The following is a 23,486-nucleotide window of genomic DNA, read 5'->3' as shown; positions in this document are numbered from 1 at the left end:
CAAAGGAGTAAAAGCAGCAAATGCACTATCTGATTTCTTATCTGGGAGTAACCCCATAAGGAAAATCGGTTTTCAGTTTTGCAAGGGAACATTACAATTAGCAAAAACCAATCACCATACACGAAGGTCCTCCAAAATACGGATTTTTGGCATCTTGCAAATGGATACAAGCAAACTCAACACGTTGAGTCAAACCAACATGTTTGAGTGCATGTTCACTAATACTTAAAATCAGACAGTATCAATTTGCAGTAGTTCTTCACGAATAGTTTTTCTGCATCTTGGGAAATTCCCATAACACCCTTGAAGGACAGCAAGGTCTATGATAATGTCTATGATAATCCAGCTCTGGCTCCAGTCAAGCCTCCACTGTATACAGCAGGAACCAGGGCTGTCCCTAGGGAGGCACAGGGCTGAGGGTGAATCAGCATGTGCGGGGCCTCCTTAACATTTCAATATAATATACATTATCTGCACACACACACACACACACACACACACACACACACACACACACACCCCTCTACCTTTCATTCCAAAATTGAGTTCTCTTGCACTAAAAATCTTAATTTGAAAGAAGACACTTGGATTCCCAACATGACAGTACATTTACTGCAAGGGCAGCAGTACTAGCCAAGGGAGGCAGTGTGTGCACACGTGCATTCAGAGTCCAACCTTCCCAATTCAACTTGAGTGGGATCTAAGCAACTCTCCCAATTCCCTACCCTCCCACCTTACAAGCTGCTGGCATGTTTCCATGCTCACCTGGGCCTCCTAACACAAGTGGTACATGGTGGGCAGGGGCAGACAGCAATCACACAGGAGGAGCAGATGAAGCAAATACAGACAGATGAACAAACAAATGGATGATATGGGCTGGGAATCTGGATGGATGGGTCGAAGAATGGATGTTGGAACAAGCAGCAGCAGTAGGGCAGCCAGATATGATTTTTGGCACATAGAACTGCACAGAAAGAGTGCACAGCCACAGATGGTGGTGTGTGCAGTAGTGAGTTCCCAACACCAGAGAAAATGTGCAGACCGTGGGAGAGAGAGTTCACACATCTCCTCATAGCCCACAAACCTCCTTTTCCCAAGAGAAGGTGGCTTTTTCCACACTGTCTCTTCCCTTTTGCATTCCACAGCTGGTGAACACACACAGACACACACACACACCCTCCTGGGGTATGGGAAGGTTCAGTTATCCAGAGCTGCTTTTAAGGGGTTCATAGTACTCAATTGACGGTTTGTGTGCTTTTTTTTTTTTTAAACCCCCAGGCAAAGTGGAGAAGGAAACAAGCATGGGAGGAGAGCTGGTCTTGTGGTAGCAAGCATGGATTGACCCCTTCTTCCCCCCTCCTCACACAGGCACAGACCTATTTTCTGCTCCTTCTCAAGGCTTGGTGGTGTGTGGATTCCCACTACCCCACCCCAACAATGCAATCATTCTGTGCACAGCTAGTCTTGGCTGCAAGGAGGAGCTGGCAGGGCCTGGGGCTTGTTTTTGATCCAGGCTGGGCAGCATTAATAGCCTTGTGCATTAACCACCGGGGCTCCTGCTGCGTTGGACCCTGTGGTTGTGCGATCTCCATCAGAAGGCGGGTGGGATGGGGGATCAGCAGAGAAGGAGTTCCTCCTTAAGCCAGTAAGAGACACACTTTGAATCTGCAGTGGGGCGTCTGTGAGTCTCTGAAGTGCTCCCTACGTGCATGCTGGTGTGTGCTGCCTTGTTGTACTTCCCTGTATAATTGCATTAATTTGGAGGCGGGGAAGAGAGAGTGCACGTATGCCTGCCCCCTGCCCAGCAGTGGCAAGAGAAGACAGAGACAGCCCCCACAGCCTCCGGTTGACAGAGTCGAGAAAGCAGCACCACGAAGGTGGCAGGGACTTGGGAGAGCATGCACACTTGCTGGCAGGTCTACGCCTCTTCTCTGAGTGGCTGGCAGTAGCTCTCTGGGAGCCGCTGGCTGTGAGAAAAGCAGCCGTTGAGCCAGTTGAGGGGAGAGAGCAGGGCAGACTGCCTGGCCAAGCAGTCTGTGGGGCCAAGCATGGGGCCAAGCACAGGGCTGGGGGCAATTGCCCTGGTCACCCCACCCAAAGGGCAGCCCTGACAGAAAAAAACATGCAAGACCAGTTCCACAAGCAATCTGGTGAGGGCGAAAAGCACAGTACACTGAAATCTGTGTCTACTGCCCTTTGCAGATCACATGCACCCACAAGAGGGAACAGAAAAGCAACATGTACCCATTCCAAGCATCCCTATATCAGACAATGCTCTAGCCCACTGCAGTTGAAGTCATTCCAGTTAAATGAGGACAGGATCTTTTAGTAGTCACCACCATCCTCCAACTATGCAACTTGCCACAAAAAAGGCAGCAGGAACAGCAAAGTGCGGTTTCCTATAGCCCCAAATGACTCCAGGAAGTAAGTCTGGCAATACAGGAAGCAGCCACACAGAAAGCTTTCCACTGACCTTACTAATTTCTTACCTTTATGCTCCGTTTAAACAAGTACCCAGGCGTTAGAGAGCCTTTCCTAAGGAGCTCACTAAAGATGACTATTTGCTCAAAGAGAAAAACTCTGCGTTCCTTCGGCCGAGAGAGCCCTCCAGAATCCTGCTCCGTTACATAGAACGTATCCTGCTGCAGCAACTTCCCTTGGGCTGCCAGCTTGCCCTATTGGTGGTGGTGGGGAGGGGGGGGAGAATGATGTTAAGTTAAACCCAGGTGATATAGAAATAGAAGAGACACCCATCAAAGCAAGCATAATAGAATTTTTGTTCACATTCACGGTTTAATGTTTATACTGCCTTTCAAAAGGCATCCCAAGGTGGTTTACAAAAGTTAAAATACAATAAAATTCCATAAAAATCACAATAAAACCCCCATAACACATCAAGAAAAACCACATTTAAAAAAAAGCAGGAGGTCCGCGAGAACTGGCAGCCTCTAAGAGGTAAAAGCCTGAACAAATAAAAAGATCTTTAGTTGTTTTTTTAAAGCAGCCTCAGATGGCAAAGAGTGGACATTCTCTGGGAGAGCATTCCAGAGCCTGGGATTGGGGGGCGGACAACAACAGAGAAGGCCCTGTCCCGCATGCCTGACACTTTAGCCTCTCTCAACACTGGCACATGGAGGAAAGGCTCCACTGATGACCTTGCTGGGAGAGCATTCAAGAAAACACATTTGTGTTATGTTTAACTATTGTATATTTTTAGCATTTGTCCTCACTTTTATTCATTTTGCATATGTAGGTGCAGTGTCTGAACATATTATTTACAATGTAGTGTACGCATATACATTTGGGGTACATATGTGTGTGTGATCCCTATAAACATTCCACATTAAAAAGTGAAAGCAATATTCATTCATTCATTCAGTTTCTATACTGCTGTTCCAAAAATGGCTCAGGGCAGTTTACAGAGAAACAACAAATAAATAAGACGGCTGCCTGGCCCCAAAGGGCTCACAATCTAAAAAGAAACATAAGATAGACACCAGCAACAGCCAATGGAGGTACTGTGCTGGGGGTGGATAGGGCCAGTTACTCTCTCCCTGCACAATAAAGAGAATCACCATGTTGAAAGGTGCCTCTTTGCCAAGTTAGCAGGGGTTAGCAATATGGCAGTGCATCTGCCCCAGAGCATGGTCTAAAGGCACCACCATACAGCCACCTTGCAGGTCTTGGTGCAGTCAGTGCCTGCATGGGAGAGCTATGTATTCCACCATTGGGGATGGAGCCATAGCTCATCTGCTTTGCATGCAGAAGGTCTCAGGTCCAATCCCTGCCATATCCAGGTAAGGCTGGGAAAGACTGAGAAGCCACTGCTAGTCAGTGAAGAAAATACTGCACAGAATCTGTTATACTGCAGTAGAAGCTGTTATCGTTTTAATTTAGATTATTTTATTGTAAACCACCCAGAGACTTGGGGCAGTATATAAATATGCTAAATAAATAAATATACTGTCCGACTCATCTAATGGTCTAATTCAGTATAAGGCAGTTTCTTATGTCCCACACCACGCTGTATTCTAAACATGTTGTGCCCAGTGCCCTTCTATAGATACAGGATTTCTTCACTGAGCATCCAACTAGATGTGTTTGAGTTTAGAAGGTTTACTACAAGATGTTCATCAACTCCATTTTTCTCCTGTGAGACTGTTTAGTGCAACACTAATATTTCTCCATGGGCTAAGCAATTCACAGCTGTATAGAAACGTCACTTTTTTTCAGAGAGAGAGATGCAACTACTTTTGTGAGAAACAGTAATGAGCCTGTTCATACAACACCACCACCTAATGCATGGAGGTAGTTGCCTTAGGAAGCCATGAAAGAAATGGCGGTTTTGAACCGATTGGCCCATAAAAGAACCAAACTCTTTCTCCATAGGCAAGGGTCAGATCGGGGGGTGGGGAGGGAGAGTGACAGTTTAAGTACACTTTCCACACCCCCTTCAAGCACATTTTCAGGGCAGAAAGTACCCAAAGTTCCAAACAGAAGGTGGTGATGTTTCATTTTGCTAAAAAAAGAGAGGGGGGGGAGCAACTTAAAGAACAAATAAATAAGGCCCCCCTACTGGAGTACAATGTCCAGTGCCAACACCAGCACTGTGATATTCACATTCAAAACTAGCTAATATGTTTGTACCTCAAAGCCCTGAAGACGGCCCAGGTTCATCATGTCATTGCAGCGTTTAGGAACAAGGCACATTAACTCCACAGCTTTCTGTTAGAGAAAAGAGAGAACCAGATCACACTAATCACTACCACAGAAACCCATTTGAGATTTTATGTGCACACAATGTTTTAGATGCCCACAGCAACAGCAGTGTTCTCCGGTAGCTTCCTGGGTAGTCAACCAGGCCTTATTTTGTATTTAACTATTTTAAAAAGGTAAATTCCCACTTCATCTTATTGAAAGAAATAGCAGGACTAATGTTATAACAAAAAACAAACAAAACAAAAACAAACAAAAACAAAACAGAGCAATAAGGGGAAAAACACCAACAGTGGGAAGAAAAATGCATCTACAATTGTAAAAACAGAAACAGCCAAGCACTTAGCCCAAAAGCTTTCTAGAAAAGTCAGGTGGTCTTGGCCTGATGTCTGATGGAACGGAGAGTGGGAGCTTGCTGTGGATCCTACAACACTGTTCAAGAAGCCTGCTCCTGATGGCCACTGCCCAATCTCATAACAGGGCTTCTGGTGTTAAGAGTGCACAAGGTAGAATATACAGGCTCTTTGTTCTAGGCAGCAGTAAGCAATGACTCACTGGAGCTCACCACAACAGTGATTGATTCCATTACCACTATTGGCACTTCTAAGAGAAATCTCATCAAGTTGCCCTTTAGTATCTAAAGCCCACTAGACAGCAACAGTTCAACTTTCACCCTCTGACAAATACAAGCCCCAATGAAGCAACATTCATACTGCCTGCCTCAAACTCAGAAGCACAGGTGGTACTTCAGTGTTACCGACTTGCAACAGAGGAAAAACATCCCTTTGTCCAAGGCCTGTGCCGCCGCCATTGTCTTCATGCAAGTGAGCCTCTTTGCAGCAGTGACAGCGATTTGGATGAAGAGTTCCAAGGTGCAAAGGGGAGGCAAGCACCTTTCACTCACACCTCCAGCTTGCAGTCCTCCATTCAAGCCAATGCTACTCCTGACCCATCATTATGCATGTATGAAGAAGATCCCCCCCTTTCCCAAATTGATTGGGTAAGACTAAATCACTATCTGAGAAATGTGAGTTGCTCAAGGCCACTCAGCAAGTTTCTGGTCAACATCTGAATCTGGATCTTCCGAGCTCTGAACTCATGCTCTGAATATGCTACATCAGATTTTATCCTTGCCATCAAGTAAATATAAATAGAGACAGAAGGACCAAGAAAATCTAAAGTAAAAATACACAGGGTAGACAGCTATATTAAGTTGTGGTTCATAAGGCTAGATTAATTTACATACTTTAGTGCCAGTTTACATTTGGCATCAAATGCAACTGAAAGTTAATGCTGCCTAAAAGCAAACATCTGAGTAACAGACATAGGCAATCAAACCCCAATTTTGCCAACAGCGTAACCATATTTCAATTGCACTTAGAACAGACATACCTCTGTCTCTGAACATTCCAGACCAGCTTTTTCACTGTATTTTAGGAAGTCCTACAGGAAGAAAAAAAACATCCCTCTCAACATGATTCACAAGAATGCACCTTCAGTGATGAAAAAGTATTTGTCTACCTGCTGAAATGAAAACAGCTTGAGAAAACATGAAATTCACAGCCTCAAACACTGGACTATCTACTTGGAGAATATAGAAAAGAAATTTATCATGATATTTGGGTCTTAGTCTGTAATATGGGGCACGGATAAAAGATACAGACTCTTCATTAATTACTTCTTCATAAAAGCTGCTATCCCCACAATTTTATGAATAAGAGTCTGCCAAGAGAAACGCATCTTAGTGTGCATGTTTTAAATAAGTATACTCCACCTAGCAAGCAGTACTCTACGCAGTTTAAATCTATTTAAACACCCAAACAATATAAAAATCCCAAACCAAAATAGAAGGCAATCCACCAACAGATTAACTGCATCAGCAGACCACTTCCTTTAGATCCTGCCAAAAGACTGGGCAAACTGTTTTTCACCTGCCCCTTAAAGAGAATAGCTACAGAGAAGAAATCTATAGATAAATTGTCCCCACAGATAGCCTGTCCCTGGTAGCCACCACCTCATCTCAGAAACTGGAGGGCTGCCTCTGGTGAAAATTGTAATAGGGAAAGTTTATACAGGAACAGGTGGTCCTTGAAGTTTTACTACATCAACTGAGGGGATCCCCTATATTAATGTTATGTCTAAATGAGGATATATACATATCCAAACCACCATGAAGAGGCAGAGGGAAACATTAGTGCTGTCTTGTAGACTCTTGCACGAGTACTAGCAGAAGATTCTCTCAGCACAGTGCCTCAGTGCATCTGAGATCGCATGACAGTGCAAGGAACACTGTGAATATGGAAGATACCAGCTGCAGCATACATGTATTTTAATGGGCCATAAGGTCTAGAGAAATGCTTGTAAGTGTACTTTTCTCAGGCAATGCTCTTCATGTGGTAATGCGCTTCAATAACAGAAGGGATCTTTGGACTCAAGTTAATATAAATTGTACTTGGATTACTCTATGTTTTAAAATGGCATTAACATGTATTCTCTATTTTGCATTTCAAACAGGGCAACTTAGAATCAATACTGGAGCTATATAAATGGTATTAGGCTGTATTCCTCACTTCTGCGAATGGAAGGCGCTAGGATTTACGTAAGGCAGAAGCAATTTTTGCCAATTCCCCTTCCTTTTGCAGCTCTCCATGCCATACCATTTGAAGGTCCCCGATTCTCAGGAAGAGATTATCGGGGTTGCAGGGGAAGGGGGAATTGATGCAAAAACCCACCCCTTTGCATCATTTAAGGTGCCTTTTTTGGTGCTTAGCTTTTGTTAGCAGCTTTTTGTCTGTCATTACCAGAAACAGAATTCTCAATGGTCTTTGTACTACCACAAACACACCACTCGCGTATTTCCTTTCACCTTGAGTAATAGCTGGTACTTGGTTATTCTTTGAATGGGTTTGATTAAGAAGTCACTGAGAGTTAGCCGCTGGTTTATTTCTTGTTGCACCTCCTACAAAATAAGAAGCAGGCATGGTATCAACATTAAGAAGCTTAAATCATAGCAACATATGGCATAACTAGCCAAACTTAAACAGCTAGACTGGCCTCTTGTGGTGATTTTAAAAGCCCATCTTTCAAACACTACTGCAACAAGCATCTGCGTATTCCTGTAACAACTGGAGAAGAGCTATATAGAATATTCTTAGACAATGTAACTTTTTTCTTTTGGAGGGTACTATTAACCTTTGGCTATCTGGCTGCTACTGGAGTCTACCTTGTGTTTCTTTTTAGATTGTGAGCGCTTTTGGGACAGGGAAGCATTTTTTTTACTATGTAAACTGCTTCATGAAGGTTTTTTTTGTTGAAAAGCAGTATAATATTAATACACTATCTTAAAATGGATACAAATTTTCTGTGAACAGGTCACTAGCATTATTTGTCACCTACAGGAACATACACAACCCCCAATGCTAATAAACTACTTCCAGAGGGTCTAGCCACATTGATGTGTTGCAGGAAACATGACCAAAATGCTTGTGACATGTTAAAGACTGACATATTGATTGTAGTACAAGCTTTGCAACCAGGCTCATTTCATCAAGAAGCATGAAGTGATAATGATTTAAAGTTTTCTTTATGGCAATTTTAATCTATGATTTTTAGGTTTTGATAGTGGCTTGGATTAAACCGCCCTCAGATTTTATATAGGGTGGTAAATGTGACAGATAAACAAAAATAAATTCTCAGTTGGCAGATAGTTTTATAGTGTCTTGATTTAACAGATATATATTAAACAGCCCTAGGGAGAGAGAAATAGGTTCACTGGAATCCACAGTTTCCCTCCCTCTGAAGCAATACGTCTTTGCTTCAAAGGAAGGAAAATTGTGGATGCCACCATTTTTATTTTTAACTAACCACCTAATGACATATGAATAGCTACAATCAGGTATATAGCAGAAATGTGAAATTTAAGGAGAAGTATTATAATCCTCCAAAATTACAAAGAAGGTTTTAAGACCTCATGGCAGAGAAATGAGATTCCTCTGATAAAAGTTTAGGAATAATGAAGTATTGGGAGGTTGCTTTGCTCCTCTTATATAATCTCTCCCCACAGTTCCATCCATTAAACACCCTTCCTCAAAAGTATTAAAACAGCTTTATAAAAATAAAATAAGATCAATTACACTACACAACTCTTTCCAATTGTGTCAGTTTCTTCTATTTCACTGCAGAGCACCAATGACGACCCAACTATCATATCATTCTAGGTGGCAGATGAAAAGCTCTCTCTTTGTCTCTCAATATGCTTTGCTGGCCTGGTACAGCAGATGGTAAAAGGAGGATGGTAGGTTAGATGCTATAGAAAACAAGGGAAGAATAGGCAGTAGCTGAGGGAACAGGCAGTAGCTGAGGGAACCAGCTGCAGCTGATGCACAAGAGCAAGAATCCACTGAAATATGAACCAGTGACTGTGTCCCGCAACAGTCACCAAGCCAACTACCTGAACAGGGCAATGCTGGCTGACATGGTTGTAGGACCACATGCATGCAAAATATGGGATGGGTGAGCTGATCCAGTCAAATGCATTTTTAAGCTGAAACCGGAGGCATCCAGTGAACAAAGCCAAATCTTACCTCAAAATATGCACCATATTCCGCTACTATATATTCAGATTTTGGTTTGTTTTGACAGTACACCACGTACATGTGTAATCGTCTCTCCTGTAAAAGCAAATTTTACATAGCTGTTTGAGATTAAGCCCACACTGAAACTTTTACCACAGCATGGATTGCAGCAGAAAGCAAAATTAATTATTTCTGTCACCCTGAGCTGAGAGCAGGTTGAGGGTACACATTCTTTTCCTTGCCTCTATTTGCTTGGACTACTGTCTTCTGATCAGAGTTATGGGACAGCTCTCATAGGGGAATAGGAAGTTACCTTCTACCAAGTCCATCTCGCTCAGTACTCTCTACACAGACTGGCAGAATCATCTCCAAAATTACAGGCAGGAGTCTCTCTCGGCCCTATCTCGGAAATGCTAGGGAGGGAATCTGGGAACTTCTGCATGCAAGCATGCAGATGCTCTTCCCAGAGCAGCCCCATCCGCTAAAGAGAATATCTTATAGTGCTGACACATGTAGTCCTCCATTAAAATGCAAACCAGGGGAAACCCTGCTTAGCAAAGGAGACAATCCATGCTTGATGCCACAAGATCAGCAATCCTCCCCTATCAATATGCTGCTTTCAGAAAAGGAGCAAAGGCCTTCACAGTGGAGTGTGCTTTCTCCTCCCACATAGATAACATTGCACATGATGTGGGTGCTCCAGACAGGATGCCAATGATTCTTCCTGTTCAAGGGAGGAGGAGGGCGAAAGGCTGTGAGAACTAGGGGTCAGAACTCATGTTAACACAAGACACCACTTCGTTTTTGCTAAAATGTCCTCATTCCATCTCTTTGCTATCGGAGAAAGCCAGGCATCACCGGACAGAGTGAAGAGGCAAAACAGAAGTGGCAGCAAGGCTTATGTTCTATATATTATGAGGCTGCATATTACACAAAGACTGTATTGTAGGGGGATTGAAGTGTTCCTATTGCTTCCTGAAGCCAAGAGACAGGCCACATAGGAAGTACAAGACAGACCTAGAATCTGATTCCAGATCCAAACCCTGCAAGCTATGGTAGGACATGCTAACTCTATTATCCCAGCAACAGTTAATGCAAACTGGCCTGTGAGTGTGCACTCACTCATTCACTCGGACGTTTTGGTTTTAGTTTCTAATTCACTGACACACACATCTTCACCAGCTTGGTAGTTTTCTTCAGCATGCGTGCACATGCACACGCACACACTCTAGCCTGGAAGGAAAAACCTAGACATAATCTGCAGAGCACATTTCCAGCTAAGATTTCTCTTTTGAGTCACTCCTGAGTTCTGCTGAATTCAACACAAGAAGTGCCAAATAAAACATAATTTATGACAATTATTGCTTTAGTTAACCTATTGCCTCAATGGATACTTGTCAATGTGACCTTTTGTCCAGAAATGCAAGATATACATCAATTAGGAAAATCTGGACATTCAGGGGTTAAACCTTATAGAGTCTCCATTTTAGTCCTCCCCCGCCCCCAAATTTGTTCAAATCCTGTAAGTATAACTGAGCTATAGGTTAGGAGAGATCTCCCTCCCCCCGTAAAGACTGAACACGCAACTCACATGTTTGATGAAGAGTTGTGCTAAACGGTCATGCTCCTGAAGGCACTTTTCCAGTTCAGCCAGAAAAAAACTGCAAAGCAGGGGGAAAGGGAAATTGACAGCTATTCTCAAAAAGTAATACCTTCCTTTCAATACTTTGCACTCAAACACTCGATGGCTTTATATGACAATAGGCGCCTCACAGACAACCGAACTACCCCGATGGAAGTGCCATCATCTCAGAGTAGCTTGACATCTGCATCATCCTGCTAAGCAAGCAAGGAGCATTGGGCACTTACCGTAAAGGCTACTTCTTGCTGCTGGAATTGAGGACATCTCACGTGGGTTATCCTCCCAGCATGCTCCAGAGGGCAGGACAAAACTAATTAGCGAAGCCTTTAAGAGGCCCTGGAGAATACCCCCTCCCAGTTTAGTTAGTTAAGCTGAGCTTCTAGAAGGAAGACAAAAAAATAAATGAGTACATGGACTAGCAGGCGCGGAGTGAGAAGGCAAGAAAGTAATTCAGGGAGATAAACTGCAGGCCAGTGGCCTTGGACGCTCAGGGTGGGCTGAGATGTTCTTAACTCCAGCAGCAAGAAGAAGCCTTCATGGTAAGTGGCCAATGCTCCTTTCTCAACTGCTGGATGAAGACATCTCATGTGGGACATGCCACAGCTGAAGACCATGGGGAGGGGGCGTGTCTCTGGCTACCGGGGATGAAGAACATACTGTAGCACATGCCTGTAGAAGGCAGCCTGAGAGGAGTGAGCAGTGTCCAGTTTATACTGACGCATGAACATGGATGTCGAAGACCATGTGGCAGCTCTGCAGATGTCTCCTAGTGGGGTGTTCATGGAGAATGCCGCTGAAGTGGCCGCCAAACAAGTAGAGTGTGCAGTAAGTTTGAGAGGTGTCGAGATGCATTGGACTTCATAGGCTAGGGAGATGAATGCCTTGATTCGGTGTGCGAGCTTGTTGACTCAATGGTCAATGGTTGGAAGGAGATGAAGAGCACATCCGTGGATCAGAAGGATGAGGTCCTGGACAGGTAAGCTTTTAGGCATTGATGAACGTCCAATTTGTGCCATTCCCATTCTTTGGGATGAGAAGGATTCAGGGAGAATGAGGAGACCACAACGTCCTGTGACCAGTGGAAGACTGATGGGACTTTGGTGATGGCTACTAGGAAGGCCAGCTTCACTGACAGGCTGTATAGAGAAATGGAGCAGAAGGGTTTAAATGGCGGAGCATGCAGTACTCTGAGAACCTTGAAAAGGTTCTGTGATGGGAATTTGTGGACGACCAGAGGAGATGATAGGGTGGCCCTTCTTAGGAAATGTTGGAGGTGAAGATGAGATCTGAGTGTTTTGCCTTTGCAGGGTGTGAGGAGGCCTACCAAAGTCGCAGTGTGCCGTTTTATGGCGTTGGCCCGAAAACGCTTATCTAATCTGTCTTGTAGAAACAGAAGTTGTTCTGCAGGTTTCCATGGTGCACCAACATAAGAAAACATGCTATGTAGTTTAGTAAATTCTGTTAGTTGGTGCTTCCAGAATGCGAGGGTCATAACCATGGCTGCTCAGGATGTTGCGCTCAGTCACCAGGCGGCAAGCTTGAATCATTCTGGATCTTGGTGGGGTACCAGACCTTGGGAAAGGAGATTATCTGTTGCTGGTAGGAACCAAGGACTGCCCACCGTGAGGTGAAGGATTTCTGTGAACCACAGGTTATGAGGCGAGTATGAGGCTACTAGGATGACCTGCACTTTCAGTAGCCGGTTGCAGTGGCGGCTGATGACTGGAATTGGAGGAAAGGTGTAGAGCAGTTCCCTGGGCCAAATGGGCGCGCTGTAGTGTTGGTTGTTGTAATTGAAGCAAAGGAGGTGTTGGGAGTCCTGATATTGGGGACATGGACGTACACTTCTGTGAGGTTGATGGACGCCAGGTGATCTGCGTGGTGTAGTGTCTCTACTATGGAGCATAGAGTTTCCATGCGAAACTTCCTGTGCTTCACCCACTTGTTTAGCTATTTTAAGTCTAAGACTGCCCTGGATGACCCGTCTTTTTTGGACACGGTAAACAAAATTGTGCAGATGCCCCGACGCTTGGTGTTTTAGAACCGATTCTAGGGCTGATATGGCAAGAAGGTGATGTATCACCTTTTTCAGTGCTGCGTGTTTGTGAGGAGTTGGAGCGAGGTGTTTGGAGGAACTGGTCGTTGGGGCAGGCTGTCAACTCTGTCATCTTGCAACCGTGAATTACTGTGCCCAGGGCCCATTTTTCTGAAATGGAGACCTCTCAGGAGTGAAAGTATCGGCAAGAGGGGAGAGGGGGAAAACACTGTTGGAAGGCAAGGCAGGAAAGAAGGAAGGTTCTTTCTTTTGTTCCTTTTTGTTAGGAGAAAATGGAAAGCGGGTGCTGAAGAGAAAGAGGAAAAAATCTTGGAAATAGAGTGAATAAGGGAGAAGAAGCTAGGCAAAGTAAACTGCTCTGAAGCTCTTGCAGAACAAACAAAACTGGGAGGGGCTATCCTCCAGGGCCTCGTAAAGGTTTCACTAATTAGTTTTTGTCCTGCCCTCTGGAGCATGCCGGGAGGATAACCCACGTGAGATGTCTTCACCCAGCAGCCAAGAAGCAGTGGACCGGGTCTCATGATCAGTGAGACCCTGTTTTGTCTGGTGAGCAGGAAGAGCAGGGCATACTGGGGAAACCCCCGAGCCGGAAGGCTGCTTTTAAGCCTCCCGGCTGGGGGTCTACTCACGAGTAGCCGTGGCACGGAGCTGCACCGCGGCTACTCACAAGCAGATAGCCCAGGTTTGCGGAGCGCTCGCTCCACAAACCCAGGCTAAGGGGCTGGCTACAGGAGCGGGTTAGCCACTCCAGAACCACTGGGCTCGGCTGCGAGCCCGGTGGTTCTTACGAGCACAAAAATCGGGCTTGGATTTTCCTAGCCCGATTTTGTGATCGTAAAAATAGCCCCAGTATGTTATTACACACTCAGTATCGTAGCTGAGAATCTTGCTGTAACTTTTTCTTGTTCCTCAATAAATAGAACTGAACCCAAAGGCCAGCCTGTAAACAAATAATGGTGCTAACTACACAGCAATTTTAGCAAAAGGTGTGGTGGCCAGAGGTGCCTTCAATCAGCTTTGGTTGATACACCAGCTGCGTCCAGTTCCTGAGAGCAACGACCTCAGAACAGTGCTACATATGCTGGTAACTCCCAGACTGCATTACTGCAATGTGCTCTATATGGGGCTGCCTTTGTATGTAGTCAGGAAACTATAGGTGGTTCAGAATGCGGCAGCCAGGTTGGTCTCCAGGTCATCTTGGAGAGACCATATTACTCATGTATTGAAAGAGCTACACTGGCTGATGATAAGTTACCGGGCAAAATACAAGGTGCTGGTTATAACCTATAAAGCAGTGTTTCTTAACCTTGGGCCCCCAGATGTTGTTGGACTACAATTCCCATCATCCCCAGACATGCCCTTTGTGGCCGTGGATGATGGGAGTTGTAGGCCAACATCATCTGGGGGTCCAAGGTTAAGAAACCCTGCTATAAAGCACTAAACGGCTTGGCCCCTGGGTATTTAACAGAATGTCTTCTTTGTCATGAACCCCACCGCTTATTGAGATCATCAGGAATGGTCCGTCTGCAGTCGCCACTGGCTCGTCTAGGGGCTACTCTGAGACGGGCCTTCTCTGTTGCTGTCCCAAAGCTTTGGAACACACTCTCTGCTGAAATAAGAGCCTCCACATCTCTGAAAATTTTAAAAAAAATCTTTAAGGACACGTCTGTTCACCCAGGCTTTTAATTAAATACCGTTTTAAAATATTGTTTTAAAATTTAAATTGTTGTAACTTTTTAAACTTTTTGGAGTCATTTATTTTAACCAATGTTTTAATTTCTCTGTCATTTATTTGTTTTAACTAATGTTCTAACTTTTCTGGGGATTTTTTGTTGTAAACTGCCCAGAGACATACCTTTTGGGTGGTATAAAATATGTTAAATAAATAAATAAAAATAAAATAAGAGTCACAGAAAGTAGAAAGAGCTCTTAGAGATAATAATTCTTTGCTGCACAGTCTCCTCCCCTGCCCTCTGAAGTCTTTTATTTCTGCCCCTTATGGGCACACACAAATCCTAGTTCACCTAAACACAGACGTTTACAGACTCATAACCAGAAACGTGCAGCAATTACGGATTAACAGGTGCAAAACTTCAGTCAGGGTCCAGACAATGTTATGCTCTATATGTTTTTAATACTCAGCAAATACATATAGCAAGGAAAGAGGCTGTAGTTTTCCCACCCCCATTCACTTAGCTGTTAATCAGATGGTGAGCTGATACTGTGAACCAGTTTTCTATTCTTGCCCTTTACTAGTCATCTCTCTATATCTAGCAGTTGAGTGATGGTGCACATGCCAAGTAGCTTCCTATCTACTCAGTATTCCCTTGTTACACATTTGTAACTCTGTTCTGTGAGTTTACCAGTGTCGTCGTATTCAACCAACAATATTTAGCTGAACCAAGCAGCCCAATTTCAATATGCTCTCCACTTTTGCTCCAGTACAATTAAGCTTCTAAACACACTATGAAAAGAGAAATCAATCACCTTCCTTATTAAATGTACAGTATGTAATGGCTGTATTTGAAATCAACACACTCGGCCAGTAGGGCAAGCAGTGCCTGAAATAGCTATTACTTCAGACACTTGATTGCTAGAACTGATCATTAGGCCTTGTGCTAAGAGCACAACACAAGGTCACGTGCAACGTGGAGGCATCTGTAGGCAATGAACACCAGTAATACCAAAAGACTTGTAAAAAGGATCATTTTTTAAAAGCTTCAGCTTCTAATTCATACTGTCATTGAAAATCTATGAAAGCCTGCTCACTATTTAAATACCACTTAAACAAGAATACATTGATCAGAAAAGTTTAATGTAGTTGTTTTCAATCTCTCTCTCTCTCTGGAACTCTCTGGAACTCTTCCATAGCAGTTCTTACTAGCAGGCAAAATCAGTGGGGAAAGACGATAGTACATTTGAAATGCTCTGGTTTGTCTTTCTCAAGATTAAGAGTTGCTAGTTTTTCATAGTGGCCTGGCAGATCTGGAATGCTCTGATTTGAAGCACACAACAGTAATCTTGAATTCTACCATGGATTCAGTGCCATCTGCCTTGTGGCACTGAATTGAAATTAACTTTGGATTATCCCAAGGTGTGCAACACTATACATGCAGAATGAGGAGCAGGAAAAGTGGTTCAAGTCAAGAGACAACATTTTTCCATTCAAAACTCCTTACCCACTGAAGCAATAGTGATTTAAAGCTGATTACAGACTTACTCTTTGTGCCAATCATAGATCTGGTGAATATTTCCAAATACAATCTTGTCTTTCCCTTTCATGTCTTCAGGAACACCTTTTTCTTCTGTTCTTTTCATGAATCCCTTTAGTTAAAAAATGGGATTAAGCTATGGCAGAGTGCAATGGAACAGCAATTATATATCATGTTCACTTTTTATGCAAGGAAGAATAAATGACATAGCATAAAAGAAATCTTTTCTCCTCAGAGCACAAAGTGTTGTACATCTTTTTAGGAACTTCTCATTTCAATTTTAGTATTGCACATTATGTTTCAATGAGACTTGAGGACTTATTAGACACCAATTCAGCAAGTTAGCAAGTAAACTTTCAATAGTAAAGTATAATTAGAATAGTTTGCAGAGAGAGTTTGTCAAAGCATTTCTTGCTTGCCCTCAGATGGCAGATAAATTATCTGTTTTCAGTTCAAGAAGAAAGTTCACAGCATTATCCTTTTATTGCAAAACTATTTAACTTGAGAATCCCAGTGAGAATACATATCCAACCTAGTTTATTTTAACTCACCTCCACCACAGTTCCCAAGTCTTTGACATAATCTTTCTCAGTCTGTACCAATTCATTTAGAACAAACCTAAAATTCAAAAGATGTGCATATTGTAGTGACCAGGCTACATATCTGTCAGGTATAGTTTTCATGAACTCCCTCCTTACCAAAATATTATTACTGATTTCCATCACTGAAAAACGGTAAGCTATTTTAAAAAACACCTGTGCGTCTTCTGTCATGAAACGAAAAGTGACATACGTAGACTGCCCAGGCAGCCTCACATCCAGGCATTGACCAGACCTAGATCTCACTAGGCCAATATCTGGGCAGTTCAGGTTGCTGCAGGCAATTCCCACACAGCAAGGATTCCCAATAGATTTCGTCTAAGAAACTAGGATGTGTGGCTATTTCCTTGAAATTATATCCCCTACCCCACAGATTATAAAGAATTAGCAAGATCCTGGCTCTAGTTCCTGCAAGTGGAAGGGTGAGCGATGCAGCCTGGTGGGCTTGGAGGTTTTCCCATTCTGGCTGGACGACTGCATCAATTCTACTGTGGGACTCCTTATGTCCACCTGTGCTTGCTGCTGCATTCCAATTTTTGTCAGTCTTCACATTTGTAAATGAGTGCATTATAAAAATATATACCCCGGACGCCAATACTCTCATTCTGCCAAAGAAAACTGATCCTGCAAAGGCCGACTTCCAGTTTCCAATGCTTGTACAAAGGAAAGCAGTGATCACATGCCCTGCTTCTTTCAGTACCTGCTCAGCAGGGCAGCATGTATTCCACAAGCACATCACTCAAATGTGGAATTTGGTATTGTGCCTATAATTCAGCATCATGAAAACCTCTGCTTTCATGGTGTGTCTTTCCTCTCCACCCCAGGGAAAACACGCACACACACACACACACACACACACACACACACACACACAACACCTCTGGGCCTTAAGGCTGCCAGGGTAGTCTTCAAAGTCTGTGGTGAAGTCACAGAAGGCAGGAGGGAGAGTTGGTTTCCAGAGTTGAAGGACCCTTAGGGACTGGTATCCTCCTTGCCTTTCCCCACGGCCAGGAAAACGATAAAAGCATGCAAGACTTATCTATTTAATTTACAATATACATATATTATATCGTATACAATATAATCTACAATAAACAGAGGACAGCTTTCCTTGGCTGCTAAGTTACTAGGTACCATTACCAATCTGGTTATTTTTTCCTTCCCAGTGCAGACTATACATAACCTCATGTATGTGCCTGCATTATCTGGGAAACCTTCAAGGAATCTATCCTAGCAATGCTCTTGTTGGGCTAGAGAATGGAAGCAATTGCCAGATTGGGTGCAATACACTGCATATGCTGTTGGTATGTATGCGACACCAACAATCTGTTAAGAGGTAAGGTATAGCCGTGCTGCAGCACAACACTACAATGACATGGTGTCTTGGACTGTGCAGCTTCCACTGTTGATCTTTTCAAGTTCTGCACATGAGAGGAATTCTGTAAATCCATAAGAACATGTACTACATCCAATTCCTCAAGGCAGTTCCATGGAAGCACATTTTTGATAGCTGCCATGCATGTCAGAGTCATCTGTTTTTCTCTTAAATAAGCAAATGACTGAATAAAGACAAGTTGCAGAGATGGGATCATTCCAGAGGTGAAGAACCCACTGTGAACACCATTACATCTCTCTCCACCATGCTATATTCACAAGATATATTTCAAAGACAAGAGGTACATAATATTGGCAGGCACGTCTACCATTAACCCTGAATTCACTCATAATTGCATTATTCCACATCACAGTGAGATTTTTAGATACCTATTCAAAAAGTTAAAAGCCATCATTAACAGAAAGTTAACTTACATCCTGCCTCTCATAGCTTTGGCTTTTTGTTCCTCTTCAAGATTTCTCAAAGGAGGAGTTGAAGGTACTACACTTTCATTCAAGCATCCAGTGGCATCTTTTAAGCTTCCTCGGTACGAGCCTCCTTCTAATGTCTTAAAAATAAGCAGAAACCACAGAGGATTAAACAGAATATTTACCCATATAGCTGTAGCCCACTTATCTCTAAGGAGTTCTAACTCTAACAATGTGCAAGTGGGGAAAAGCCCTTTAGTTTTCCCCAAACACGCTCCCAAATCAGATCTGATTCTTTTTCAAGTGGCTTTCCATTCAGCTCAGCAGATCTCACATACTAAGAGCATTTCAATTGTGTCAGAAGAACTATTTCAGAGCTTCCTTAGAATATTGTGAGCCCCTTGTAAAGGTGGAGAAGTTTGGGCAGATAGGGGTTAAAATGCAGTCAAGATTGGGTTATTCCTCACCAAATGGTATCCAATGTGTGTTTACAGAAGAGTTCCCTCAAAGGGAGATTTCCCCCAGGAAGCATATGGGTGCATTAGAGAAGAATGCACCTGATTAATTTTATTTGTGTTACTATACAGTTGTCCAGAGGAACAATTTGTATAGGTGAAAAAATGGGAGGGAAGAACTTTAAAGAGGTATGCCAGTTGCAAAGTAATGAACAGCATACTGTACAATGCAAGTGTGGCTTTTTACTTCGAATGCTCAAGACAGTGTTAAAAAGTGCTCTTCCTACTGTGAAGCAGTGCACTCAGATATGCATTTCTGTAAGCTTATTTGCAGTTAGAAATCTAAATTGATGGAGACTATTTTTCAACATGCTCATTTCCCTTTTAAATTAGCCCCATTTTATTTCAACATCTGGATGTGTCTTTCTACACATTTTTTCTTCCGAATATGCAACCAAGTGCAAACACACTTTTTACAACCTGACCATTTCCATTTAACCTATATGTCACAGTATATAAAACACTTGTGATTATACTCATTTCATCTAGAAAACTGTTACTATGCCATTCGCATATCACAGTTTTAAGACACAGAAGCATTCCAGGAAGTTTTTCTGGCATCTGAAAAAGACACAAGTATTGTCTGAATGGAAAATTGCATAACTAATAGCAAGAGCAGCATTCAGATTCCATCCAGTCATTTCAATAGGCTGATAATAGGCAGCTATATCTTTGACAATTTTGTTTAGTAGAACCGGGACAACAAGAGTTTGAGCTGCCACCACCACTTTTTCTTTGTCCTTACAGATAAGCAGATGTTTACAAGAAATGCTTACTTCCATCTGAAATGAGATGGCAACTCCAACTATGATTAAGATAATGGAGTCTTGCAACAAGTGGTCTGATCCAAAAAACAGTTATTTTGAAAAAAAGGTATATAAATACACATTCCCTGGAAACAAGCGCCATCAAATTAAATGGGGCTTCCTCCCAAGGAGGAGGAATGCAGCCTTTTCTGCCCTTAAAAAAAAAAGTATCTAGGATTTCTTTTGTTGGTGTCAGCTGAAGAGCTTACAACTAGGTTGAGATAATAAACTGAAATTTTGATTTTAGGAAACATACACTCAAGAGCTCTTAAATCACATTTTCTCAGAATGAACATGAGCTCATTCACACTTATCCTAAAATGAAGCAACAGGAATAAAAAATACCTAGTCCTTTAAAAATATCACCCCTACACTCTCACGATCATAGCTATACATTTGTAGGTTTGCTTTAATGGCACTTCAGTAAATACTATAACAAGGAAACAACCTGCAAAGCAATCACAATTTTAAAGATTTAGTTGGTAATTAAGAGATGTTACGCACTGTATTGTAAGCAGTACATCAACAGGAGCAATCAATGGGGAATGTGCAAACGTGTCGTACTGCAATTTAACTAATCAACCAACTAAATACGGAGCCAACATGAGCACGCGACTTAGGCATTTATGCAAGACAACAATGGTGAGGGAAGCAGGGAGAGTCAGCAAAACGACAAGCATAGCCCAACTAGGCTGTTTCTCTTCACAGAACTCCAGGACTCCAGACTTACCAGCTTGGTTTTGACCAGTTTTTCTATTGCACTGACAAGATCCGCAGCAGTTGGGACATCAGAGGTGCTCTGTCGAGCAGCTAGCAAAGAGGAGGACTGCAAGACACCATTTTGCAAAGGAATAGCAGGTTAGCAGGAATGAGAAGGAATTAGGAGAGCAACAGGCTAGCAGTTTGAGGTCACATATTGGGACACAAGCAGGAACAAACATGGCAGGTACATGAAGTTGGAGGGGCGGGGGGAAGGTCACCACACAAATACAGCACTCAGCAGCAGACAGGAAGACCAGAGAGCCAGCTATGAAATTGGGTAAGAATGTCTGCCTGCAATGGTTCTATTTTCTTAAAGATCACAGAAGAACAAAGGATGAATTAGAAAACCAAGCGTCATTTTGAATGGTACCCCTCCCTGCTGCTAACTTAAAGACCAAAGTGAGGCAGAAAGACAGTATCTGCCACATACAGCAGTTTTAGTTTTAAAACAACTGCCAAATGAGAATCAGCATAGACACTTATGAGTTTGGGGGCAAATTCTGTGTGCCATGTTTCAAATAATATATCTGAAGGGAGAATCTTTCCTCCTAATTTATGTCAAAAACAGAAAAGCAACATTTGGAGAGTCAAACAATTCATAATATTCAAGAAGTTCAAGATCCGAAAGAATAAGTTCCCTTTCTCTGCTTTCTAGTTACTACAAATTTGGATGTAGGGTTTTCTAGGTTTGCAAGACCCTTCCTCAGTCATGTTTTTATACACCAGTTGCAGAATATTGTGACGCAGACTGGAAGAGCATCTGGGCCCTTTTCTACCTGTGGCCACTTTTCCCACTTCTCTGAACAAATCAGGAATGGGACGAGCAAGAAAAGTCCACCCTCACCAGTTCTTCATTGAAGTGAAGAGAATGTTGTGCATGAGAGTTTGTCTTGGAGAGCCCTAAAATTTACGAAGGGTACACTGAAGAGATACATGCAGTGAAGAAAGCCTGCCCTGGAGGACTGGGCCCCAACCTCAGAATCCTGACCCAGAGCTGGCATGAATGTGGGTTCCTTGGGCCAGTCACGGTCTCCAGCTGTTCCAGGCCTTGGTGCTACTCTGGATCCTTGCTACACAAGCCTTCTCCCCTCATGTGGGAAAACAGAACATGAGCACTGCATTAAAACTGCTCCGGGTACAGCAGACTACTTTCATATCGTTCACCTTTACTCTAAAGGGCAGCTATTGCTTAAAAACTAATCTACAAGGATAAATATACAAAGTCCATTCATTTGAGGTGCAGATTTGCAGCCTTCCAAAAGGGAAGAAGAATGACAGCAATCAAGTGCCAAGGAATATAGCGAAATTAGTAAGTGTGGCTGAAATAGACCCTGAGAGGTGACAGTAAAGATTGGGCATAAAGCCATCTCAATAAGCAGACTATTGTAGAAGAGTTAGCCACCGGCAGGTGAAGCCTTGTTAAGGACTGCTGCTGAGTGATGCATCATTCTAGTTGCTTTATCCCCAAGAATCCCTATTCTAGAGATTCTGTCAATCTCTTTTGATAGCATGTCTTTCACTTTAGGTTCTCTCAACAACTCAAATTAAGTCTGTAACAACAGAATTCCAAATACAACAGGAATTATCTTCCAGAGGTCAGCCTCTTCGTTATCTTTAATAAAGGCTTAATAAGAAAATATGGAGTGTGTGTTGACTTTAAAAAATATTGTAAAAACCTTTTATTGTATTCTCTATTTTCTATTGTAATTTGTCTTTAAGTGTTTTTATTGGATGTTTTGATCATTGTGTTGGTATAAGCCGCCGAGAGAACAATTTGTTATGGGGCAGCTAACAAAGTTCTACTACTACTACTACATAGGATGCTGGGAGAGTCCTGAGTGTGCACACTTTACTGGGGATAATTAATCCTCCATGTATGTAAATTAATTGTGTTTCCCTCCCTTATAAGTGTAACAACATTCACTTATCTTCCATCCTCAGGATTATGCCAATACCCAAGTCTGCTGCAGAGGCTATTTTAATTCTTTCTAACTTTATGCAGCAGTGAATAGATCACACCTTTACTAAAGCTGAAAAGGGCTTTATGCAGCATTCAACCTGAAGACTCCTGCAGCCCATGCCAAAATTTCAAATTCAATCCTTAGGGTCAAAAATGTCTGCGATGCTCAAGGCACAAATATTTTCCTGAGGTAGACCTTTCCCCCTCCAACAGCTCCTTTGGGTGTGAAGCAGCCATCTGTATCAGAAGTCTGCAGCAGGGGAGGGATGCACTTATCTCCTCCTCTGTGAGCCATTTTCTGATCAAAATCAAGTTGGTATTTTGCCCCACAGATGGAAAAAAGTAATTCTGAGGAAACAATTTTGATAACGAAAACAGCCTGCAAGGCAAGAGATAAGTGCCTCCTGCTTCCCACTGACCACTTTCAAACTTCTGAAGCTGGGGGTGGAGTAGGGGAACACCCTGGGAAAACCTTAATTTCACTCATGTGCAGTTTGATTCAGGGGGATTCCTCTGAAGCTTGTCAGTGAGCAACTCTGCAAGTCTTCAATGAGTGGTAAACACAATCTATAAGATACAGGGCATTTTATGCTTCTCTAGCAAATGAAGAACATCAAGGGACCCTGCAGAAGAGTGGTGGAAGAACTACAGAATCACTTTTCCAAAGTTAAGGGAGAATGCAAGGCCACAAAGACCAGCCATGAAAGAATTAAATCAAAGACCGACCCATGTCTCTGCAAGGGCTGCCACACCTAGGCAGTATAAAAACTAGCTTCACTAACGGGAACAGGGAAGGCTCCCTACAATGTGTGTCTTAGGTTCACTTCAAAATAATCTCATC

At 42.9% G+C, this 23,486-nt stretch overlaps 1 protein-coding gene across 16 annotated transcripts in view; it reads right to left on the bottom strand.

Moving 5' to 3' along the window:
- Positions 1-23,486, bottom strand: part of KALRN (kalirin RhoGEF kinase) — a 920,107-nt gene that overhangs the window by 63,156 nt on the left and 833,465 nt on the right. For 12 of the 16 annotated variants that reach the window (XM_053244819.1, XM_053244856.1, XM_053244784.1 and 9 more), the window contains 10 exons: positions 20,654-20,749; positions 18,609-18,742; positions 16,752-16,818; positions 16,209-16,312; positions 10,882-10,951; positions 9,300-9,386; positions 7,583-7,675; positions 6,109-6,159; positions 4,648-4,725; positions 2,490-2,675 (listed from right to left, as the gene is read on the bottom strand). In XM_053244819.1, coding sequence (XP_053100794.1) covers positions 2,490-2,675; positions 4,648-4,725; positions 6,109-6,159; positions 7,583-7,675; positions 9,300-9,386; positions 10,882-10,951; positions 16,209-16,312; positions 16,752-16,818; positions 18,609-18,742; positions 20,654-20,749 — 966 coding nt within the window. The remainder of the gene's footprint in view (positions 1-2,489; positions 2,676-4,647; positions 4,726-6,108; positions 6,160-7,582; positions 7,676-9,299; positions 9,387-10,881; positions 10,952-16,208; positions 16,313-16,751; positions 16,819-18,608; positions 18,743-20,653; positions 20,750-23,486) is intronic. The other 4 variants (XM_053244830.1, XM_053244836.1, XM_053244908.1 and 1 more) reach the window with 1 other exon arrangement.

Source organism: Hemicordylus capensis, chromosome 1 (assembly GCF_027244095.1).
Source record: "Hemicordylus capensis ecotype Gifberg chromosome 1, rHemCap1.1.pri, whole genome shotgun sequence".
Classification (NCBI taxonomy): Eukaryota; Metazoa; Chordata; class Lepidosauria; order Squamata; family Cordylidae; genus Hemicordylus; species Hemicordylus capensis.
The sequence above is the reverse complement of the archived record's forward strand: the minus strand, read 5'-3'. Positions and strand labels throughout refer to the sequence as shown.